At 44.8% G+C, this 9,172-nt stretch overlaps 2 protein-coding genes across 3 annotated transcripts; one reads left to right on the top strand and one right to left on the bottom strand.

The window, feature by feature from the left end:
• Window positions 1-18: 18 nt before the first annotated feature.
• Window positions 19-4,789, top strand: LOC109507887 (corepressor interacting with RBPJ, CIR1). 2 transcript variants are annotated; one of them, XM_019857623.1, is made up of 8 exons: window positions 19-102; window positions 493-506; window positions 574-626; window positions 933-981; window positions 1,182-1,302; window positions 2,268-2,374; window positions 3,640-3,725; window positions 3,947-4,789. In XM_019857623.1, exons 1-8 carry the CDS (start codon window positions 36-38, stop codon window positions 4,449-4,451), a joined length of 1,002 nt encoding a protein of 333 aa, XP_019713182.1. In that variant the 5' UTR covers window positions 19-35; the 3' UTR covers window positions 4,452-4,789. The 2 variants fall into 2 exon arrangements, with proteins under 2 accessions (XP_019713182.1, XP_019713181.1); XM_019857622.1 differs by lacking the exon at window positions 933-981 and adding an exon at window positions 720-768.
• On the bottom strand, window positions 4,617-7,786 carry sp9 (sp9 transcription factor). The gene is made up of 2 exons (XM_019857621.1): window positions 7,608-7,786; window positions 4,617-7,457 (listed from the first exon to the last, which is right to left on the bottom strand). The coding sequence occupies exons 1-2, from the start codon at window positions 7,626-7,628 to the stop codon at window positions 6,150-6,152; spliced, it is 1,329 nt and encodes a 442-aa protein (XP_019713180.1). The 5' UTR covers window positions 7,629-7,786; the 3' UTR covers window positions 4,617-6,149.
• Window positions 7,787-9,172: the final 1,386 nt, after the last annotated feature.

Here is a 9,172-nt window from a genome sequence, read left to right as displayed (position 1 = left end):
ATGTTCATTTTGTCTTTCTCTCCTTTAGGGTGTTGATGGGGGATGATCGGGTTAAAAATGGCCTCAATTTCATGTATGAGGCTCCACCGGGAGCATCTAAAGGTACGTACGAAGCACAACTCTATTTGTATACTCAAGAAAAACATAAATATCTTTGCCAAGATATTGCATTCACCTCAGAGGTGTGGCATATCAAGTTGCTGATTGTCATAAAAAGCCACTCAATTTGCAGTTTTATTGTTTATGCCACACCCGTGAAGTGGACGGATTGTTTCGACAAAGGAGAAACGCTCGCTAACGCAGAGACAAATTTGTTTATAGTACACGAGAGAAATCGGCCTTTTGTGTACATATAATTCGTGCCACATCTTTGAAATGGGCACAAAAACAAAACTTGTCTTTTTATTTTATGTTTTTATGTATGGTCGTTTTTATTTTTGTTCAGTCCTAATACTTGTTTTGCTCTTCCCCCAATTCCTGTCCCTGCTGCAGAGGAGAAAGCAGAGGTAAAGTTATTTCATTTATCATTTACATGCCAATTTCGCCCATTTGTATCCCTTTTGTTTCTTAAAGGAGGGAGAAGAAGAGTACAAATTTGAATGGCAGAAGGGAGCCCCCAGAGAAAAGTATAACACGTTTTGTTTTTTGTTTTTCCCCCCCCCCAAAAGTTTACGAGATGCCTCATGGTGATTGAACCGGAATTTTCATTATTTTTGCAGGTATGCTAAAGATGACATGAACATCAGAGATCAGCCTTTTGGAATCCAGGTGATTTGTCATGCTTACCAACAAAAAGTTTGACACATTTGATGTTTCAACTTTCTTATTGAACAACATTGAGCCTTTCAATCTGCCTCTGAAGAAATGTGACGCGGCAAAAGTTTACGAGATGCCTCATGGTGATTGAACCGGAATTTTCATTATTTTTGCAGGTATGCTAAAGATGACATGAACATCAGAGATCAGCCTTTTGGAATCCAGGTGATTTGTCATGCTTACCAACAAAAAGTTTGACACATTTGATGTTTCAACTTTCTTATTGAACAACATTGAGCCTTTCAATCTGCCTCTGAAGAAATGTGACGCGGTCTCAAGTTGTCCAGTTTCTTCATTTGTGTTCGATACGCTGTTCTGGAAGTCGAATGAATCGAATGCCAGGGCGACCTGTGTTGACTTTCCAGGTGCGCAACGTGCGCTGCATCAAATGCCACAAGTGGGGCCACGTGAACACGGACCGAGAATGCCCTCTGTTTGGACTGTCAGGCATCAACGCCAGCGCCATGGCGTCGGAGGAGGCAGCAGGTACGCTTGGACAGCGCCCGTGTTACTCAGGTTTATGGATGTAGTGAAAGAGGACATGAAGGTAGCTGGTGTGAGAGAAGAGGATGCACAAAACACGGTTAGATGGAGGCCACTGATTCGTTGTGGCGTCCCCATGAAGGGAAAAGCCGAAACAAAAAGAAGTACGGTATTAGTCCAAAACTGCACTGCATCACACACACTGAGGCCATGGCGTCGGAGGAGGCAGCAGGTACGCTTGGACAGCGCCCGTGTTACTCAGGTTTATGGATGTAGTGAAAGAGGACATGAAGGTAGCTGGTGTGAGAGAAGAGGATGCACAAAACACGGTTAGATGGAGACCACTGATTCGTCGTGGCGTCCCCATGAAGGGAAAATCCGAAACAAAAAGAAGTACGGTATGAGTCCAAAACTGCACTGCATCACACACACTGAAAAAAAGGAGTCAGTGTTTTTATTTTTGTACTGTTGTATCAGATTACATGTTCATGTGGAATTTTACCTCCCTTCTTTCCTCTTTTTTTTTTCCTTTCAAGTTACTCAATAAGAGTGTTGGACAATGACATTTGCAGTCAGTGCGCGGCGCTCCAGTCAAACACAAAGGGATGCAGAAGCTCAAGCCGTCACATTTTGCGCTTGAGCAGATTTGGAGTTGTGCAATCAGCAAGTAATAATGTTTCACCCCGGGAGAATCCAGTCAACGGCTCCATTTTACGCCACTCTAATGGCCGCCGTCCCACGGAAGAAGAAGAAAAAAATAGTAATTATTGTGTATTGTGCCCCCCAACCGCTGCTTTGCCCGAGTTTGAAATTGTCTGCTTTGCTCAGCCAGAAGTAAAGTGACTTCCAATTGATACGCGATCCCGTTAACAAAGCCGCCTCCCGAAATTCCCGCCGCGGCCACGAGGACGGCAGGGCCAGGTTTCCGCCATCAATGGCGCTGTGATTCTGTGATTTGCGCTAAATAGGTCCCTCCATGCACCCGTCGGAGCTCATGGCCGAGATGCGTAACAGCGGCTTTGCCCTCAAGAAATGCGTCCTTGATCGCAGCGCCACCATTTGTGATACAGCGCAGGTAATTGTCTCACACGCTCATTTTTTCACACACACACACACACACACACACACACACACACACACACACACACACACACACACACACACACACTAATAATGGTAGCGGTACTTAACCGTTGAAAAACAGTTCTTCAACATTCAAATGTGATGTATTGTATTTAAGTTAAATACAACTGAACTGTCTTTGAAAACCTATTTTCCTTGAAAAGGCAAGAATGTACCTTATGGCATGTCGAGGAAAAAAAAAAAAGGTTCAATATGCTGCATGCTTTGCTGCTGTGAATTGGGAATTTCTCCATTGCGAGACTAATAAAGGTTTTCTTATCTTATCTTATCTTATGAATATTGTACTATTTGTTTGAATTTACCTCAGGGTTCGTTTTGTAACCACTAGAGGGAGCCCAGTGACCTCTTGCAGTACTCGTACTCCACTTGGGCTATGTCCATTACTGGAGGCCCAATTCCGTTTTTATGTATTTATTTTATTTCTAAGCTGGTGGAATCGGAGAAAAAAAAAAGATAACGTAATGTCACAATAACCTGTTGCGTCAATGTAGTGTTTGAGAATCACTTCTGTAAATGACCAAAAAAAAATTATTTGGAATTCTGTTCTTGGTAGTTTTTAGAATGAAACCAAAATGTTCGTTTTCATCAATTGCATACGTGGACTCGAAGAGCTTTATTTTTATGTATGTATATTTGATCGATTTGTTTATATGGTATCGTGAGAAGTTAAGTGAGTGCAAGCCCCCGTTTACATCATCGTTCCATGAAACATGACAAGTGGAGGTGACAAAAGCCACAGATTCGCATTATTGTTGTCGTCTGATTTATGACTTATTGATTTTATGAATACGCCGCACTCGCTTGGCAGAGTTTTGGCAAGTTGTCGTAGAGCCAGTGTTTAGAAAGTTGATCATTGAAGTTGATGAACCATGCGTGAATATGAAAAGAGTTTATTTTTCTTTGATTGTGAGCCATTTGTTTCATAAATCCACTTGTGTTTATTGTCATAGATTATTCATTTATTGCTATTCTTTGCTTTAAAAAAATACAAGGAAAGGGGATCTTAAAAAAAAAATTATTAAATCGCAAATTGCTCATTTTTCAAAGTCGTTCAGCTCTTATATAAAGCGTAAGATATCTGGTATTGATTAACAAAACCGATAATTTGGTGGTGGTCTTTTCATTTGTATTTTTTTTCCCGGAGCTGCTTGTGTGTTTCTATCTTGTTGACCAAATTTTCTTTTCTTTTCTGAAAAGGAATATGTTGCGAGTGACCAAGAAGGAGATCCAGAGGTGGAATTTTTGAAATCTTTAACAACCAAGCAGAAACAGAAGCTGCTCAGGTAAAACACTTTAGACAACATGTGTATTCTCCCTTTTTTGCTCCTTGTTAAGATTGCCATTTTACTTGATTCATAAAGCATCTCCAGATTAAAAAAAAAACAAAAAAAATAGATTCCGATGATGTAGTGAAAAAGTACAACCACAATTATAAATGTGTTATTTCTCACCGCCTCAATCAAAACGGCAAATTCTGGTCCAAACACGTGCGACTCACCGACAGGAAACTCGACCGTCTGGAGAAGCAGAACTCCAAGAAAAAGACGAGCAAAAAGGAGAAGAAGAAAAAGAGCAAACGGAAGCACAAGAAAAAGCAGGAGAGCAGCGACAGCTCGAGCAGCAGCAGCAGTAGCGACAGCGACGACTCGTCCGGCAGCTCCAGCGACTCGGACGGCAACTTCAAGAGCCAAAAGAAGAAGAAGAAGAAGACGTCCGCCCGCGCGCGCAGCGCCGACAGGCCACATCAGAGCCGCCAAAAGGCTTCGGCCAGCCCGCACGACGGAGAACGTCGACACACGCGGACACAGAGAGCGAGAAGCCCCGAGGAGAGGAGGAAGAAAAGGGATCTGCCGGAGGGAGGTCGAGAACGCAAACGAGAGCGGAGCCGAAGCGGCGAGCGGCATCACAGACCAGACGCTGAGAGGAGGAGGAAGGAAAGGGCGCCGAGTGAGAGAAGTCGAAGCAGAGACAGAAGCAGAAGTCGCGTCAAGAGCAGTAAAAAACACTGAGGGCGCCTTTACAACTCTCAATACATATTTCTCTTTGAAAGGGTTGAAGAGCCGTGCAGTTTCCTTTCCCACCGTTAGAGGGAGGCAGTGGACAAAATATCTTCACCTCGACATGTTCAATTTAATGGACTCGCACAATATCGTGGATATGTGTTGTCTTTTTTTAAACTCTTAAATAATAATTCGTTATGTGTACAGGCATCTTTTGATGCCTTTAATAAAAAAATTCAACAATTCAACCGATTTTTTTTAACGTGTAATTGTGTTAAATGCATAGCGCTCATTGTGAAACGACGTAGTGCAATATTCTCATTATTAAATACTCCGTAATTGAACTTCATATAATCGATTTATTTTTTGTGTACACTTAATGTCCACTATCTTCGTAACATTGTTATCCACAATACTAACAACCCCCCGAGTTGACAATTACTCTATATAGAATTGAAAGCAAATATTGATATGGTGAGGGAGGAAACACAAGCGCAAAGCCGTCTTTTAAACCATTAAAATGATCCATTTTAAGTAAATCCAAATGGGGTATTTGATTTAATCGAACTTTCATCGGAACCGGTACAGTGGCGCACCACATGTAATGCAGTCTCTACATCCAATTCAACATGTGATGCTCATTCGTTTGTTTCTCGTTGGATTTAAATAGCTCCAAATATTTTCAGCAGATCGGATTTTCTGCCATTTGTCCACTGACTTTTAATGAAGAAAATCGGCCCACGTCTTTGCATTACGGGTTTTTATTCACACCCCCCCTACCGACCCTTTAAAAAATACTCCCGAGAGCATCTTTGAACCTTTTTAATGTAACATTTGAGGGACTCCAGCAAGAAGCATTTTTAAACGCAACATTTTCATCTGCTTTCTTGCCCCTAACAGTTTTTTTTTCAAATCCCAATCTTTTTCAAATTGTCCAAAAACAAATGTTTGAATTTGGACAATTTCCTTGACAGCTTCGTCATCAAAGTCCGTGACAACGAGAAGTGAACAAAAGATCCTTTTTGTGATTAATTACAGCTGTGATCAAGGCCGCATCCCTAATCTGAAATACAAGACACATGGGGCTGTGCATGTGTTCCAAGTCATAATTAATCGCATTTGCATTTGGCCATGGAACGCCCTTTTTACGCCACATTAAGCAATGATTTATTCTACGCGGCAGAAAAAAATCGTCTTTGTGAATTTGACAATTAAAATAAGCCTAAATAAATAAATACCCCAAATTTTCCATCACACAGTAAAAAGCCTTTTCAACGTGTTTTAATTATTTTTAAAATGAAAGTCTTATACGTGTGGATTTTTTTTACAGGTAAACATTTATATATAGATTTTTTTTTTTTGAGCAACAAAAATTAAAAAATAAAACGGAAAATCTGAAGAAACCTGTGCACGTACATATATCCACAAAGTGCATCGAAAAGTAAACTCCCTGACGTTCAGGATAGAAGCAACATGAACGAAAACAATTTTAAGAACAATAAGAACATGAAATGAGCACGTGGTCGTTGGTCATATACAAGATGCAACTCACATTGTCCCAAGTTCAACAGGTTACTCCTCACAATTAAAATACTGCCAAAGCGCGTGGAGGTGAGAGATCTTATTTCAGTTTTAAATATTCCCTTATTAAATACGACCCGTGTGAAGCAGTTCGGACGCGGTGGCAGGTGGGTCCTTTTTTCCTCATCAGGGCTCGTCGTGGGGGGACTGGTCCTTAACCGTGATCCTGGGGTTGACCCCTTCCAAAATAAGGTCCGGGGACTCGGACCTCGGAGTCTCCAGGTTGCTGGTGTCGGTGTCGCTGTCGCTGCCCTTCTTGCCTCCGCCCCCGGCCGTGTGCGTCTTGATGTGCTTGCTCAGGTGGTCGCTGCGCATGAAGCGCTTGTTGCACACCGGGCAGGCGAAGCGCTTCTCGCCGGTGTGGGTCCGCAGGTGTCTCTGCAGCTCGTCGGAGCGCGTGAAGCGCTTGCCGCAGAAGAGCCAGTTGCACACGAACGGTCTCTCACCCGTGTGCCACCTCAGATGCGCCTTGAGGTGCGACGTCTTACCGTAGACCTTGCCGCAGCCCGGGATGTGGCAGCTGTGCAGTCCCTTGCGCCGGAGGCTGGCCCCGGCCGGCCCGAGACGCTCGGCCTCCTGGCAGTTCGGGCAGTCGCACGTCGCCCGCCCGGAGTATCTCCGCGACGAGCGCGACGAGCCGCTTATCCCCGAGCCGCCCCCGGAGATCATGGCGTTGGCCGCCGCTGCGGCGGAGGTGTCCGTGTAGGCGGGCAGCACCGTTTTGAAGCCGTCCTGGGCCAACAGGTGCTGGCCGGTGGTCAGCAGGTGCGACGCGCTGGGGCTGATTCCCGTCGAGCTGAAGGCCGAGTGCGTGAGCGACGAGAAATCCGCGTTGTAGCCGCTCAGCTGCGAGTGGATGGCCTGCGGCGTGCCCGAGTGCAGGGAGCCCTGAAGGGGGCCCGCGGGGTTCTGGACGTCGAGCCACGAGCCCGGGTTGGTGTGCACGTCCCACCAGGACGACGCGCCGTTGGCAACCTCGCCGGAGATGCTGGAGTGGAAGCCGGACTTGTACCACGACTCGTACGGGTGCGCCATGCCCACCCGCGGGTACAGGCTCTCCGCGGAGGTGTGCACCTTGGAGATGAAGGCCGACTGGCCGGACTCCTGGCTCGACACTCCGCCGCCGTTGGTGAACAAGCCGCCGTACTCGCTGGAGAAGGCGGCCGATGTGGGCGAGGTGGAGGCCAGGCAGAAGGCGCTGCTGCCCGCGCCGCTCGTCGGCGGTAGTCCCGTAGGGGCGCGGCTGGTCGCCACCGCGAAGCCGGGCAGAGCCGAGCCCAAGTTGCAGCTCGACGTGGATCTCTTCCACGGGTGAAATCCACCCTTGGAGAAGGCGCTGGAGTCGGGCAAAGTGGTGAGTGGGCTCGTGTTTCCGATTTTGTTGCAGGTCGCAGCCAGCATTGCTAAAGGTGTCGTTCCAAAACGAGGCTCTTCCTGGAGGAAACACAACAAAGTTCCACTCACACACCCCGCGTGGACGTGTACCGTAACATTCGCCCTTTCTACTTGGACCGTACGTCGGATAACTTCTTTTTAGATGGACTCGCAAAAGTTGCCTCAAGTGCCACTTTGAAAACAACTCACCCCAAGAATGGAGGTAGCCATATCCAAGTTATGTCCCGGAGGTGGCAAAACGGGCGTCGATGTGAAACCTGCTCGGAACCGGAGTGATCCAGAGCCTCCGTGTTGTGGCTCGGCTCAACACGGGTTCTGTTGTGGCTCCAGTCTCCCGGCACTACTTTTAGTTGGAGAGAGTGTCTTGTTTTGAAGTGGGGCTCGCCGAGCTCCCGCAGCCAATCGGGAAGCGACTTCTGACAACGCGGAAGCTGTCGGCCAATCGGAGGAGTGAGCGCGCGTTGTGGAGCCGTAGGGCACGCCCACAAACCAGCTGCTTCTCAGCCTCAGTTCGGGCTCACAGAATACTGTACCACACTGGATTTGGCGTTTTTTAATGCCCTCCATTTGTTCTTTTGAATTCCTGCTCGAATATCCAACGTCATTTTTACCTCCTTTGGGGCAAGTTATTCAGAAGGTAAGCGTTTCTTCATTTATACTAGCTGCTCGTTCTTTTCTGTTGAGCATCTCCGTCAAACGTCATCAGGGAAATGTTGACAGCGGATGACTTCATCACAAAATTAAGTTATGTAAAAACACCAAACAAGAGACTCGGATTTTATTTTTCATTCCAAGGTATGAATTATTTGAACGGAAAGGAGCACAAAAAAAAGGAAGTTCGAGTCAAGAAGCCGAGAAATTGCTAATACAATAAATATGCAAGTGCGATGAGTGTTAGCGATGATTGATTTGCTGACGGGCAGTTACGTGTCCTTTATGAAATCAGCCACCTCATCTTCATGCTTTCGTGAGCGCGTAACATTGCCACGTGTTAACACGTGCATTATTTATTCCCCAAAAAGTTTTTTTACACGTGACGCCACGGAAGATATTCACACTATATTGGATCCACTTAAAAGGAGGCTTCATAAATCACAATTTATTACATATATCAAAATCTAACCCCCGTCCCCGTGAATCACCCTGAATGCTAAAGCAATTTTGCAAGGAGAAAGCCAAACCGAAGCATTTGCATACAGTATTCAAAACGAGCCTCATTATGGAGCATTATTGGTACCAGTCACCAAAACGTAATTGTTCAAATGATCCCTCTTAAATAAAAAAAAGAAACCAGACAAAATAAAATTAAAAATACACATGCACATTGTAAAGCTGAGGAGAAAAAAATAAATTCTGCCAAGGAAATGCTTTTTTTTTTTTTTTTTTGCAGTCATGGCAGTGGCAATTTAAAAGCATAATGCTCACCTTATTAAATGTCAATTTATTAAAAGAAATTACATCGTGTAAAATGCTTACCCGAAAGATAGGATTAACAGCTTTTTTTCTCAGATATTTAAAATAGGGCAATACAATTTATTTGTAAATATTTAGCATATTTCTATGACGTGATGCAGACTTGAGCGCACGTCTTAATGTGCACCCCACAGGGGCTTTGGGGCTTTTATAAAACAAATACAATAACAAAACTAAGACGTGCATAGATATACATAAAATAGTATTCATTTATTTTTCTTTGTTAGGCTTACTAAGTGATTTTGCAAATGCAAGAAAAAAAAATACATGTCGCTTCAGGA

This window comes from Hippocampus comes, unplaced genomic scaffold, assembly GCF_001891065.2.
Source record: "Hippocampus comes isolate QL1 unplaced genomic scaffold, H_comes_QL1_v1.1 scaffold359, whole genome shotgun sequence".
Taxonomy (NCBI): domain Eukaryota; kingdom Metazoa; phylum Chordata; class Actinopteri; order Syngnathiformes; family Syngnathidae; genus Hippocampus; species Hippocampus comes.
This window is presented reverse-complemented; position numbering and strand designations above follow the sequence as displayed.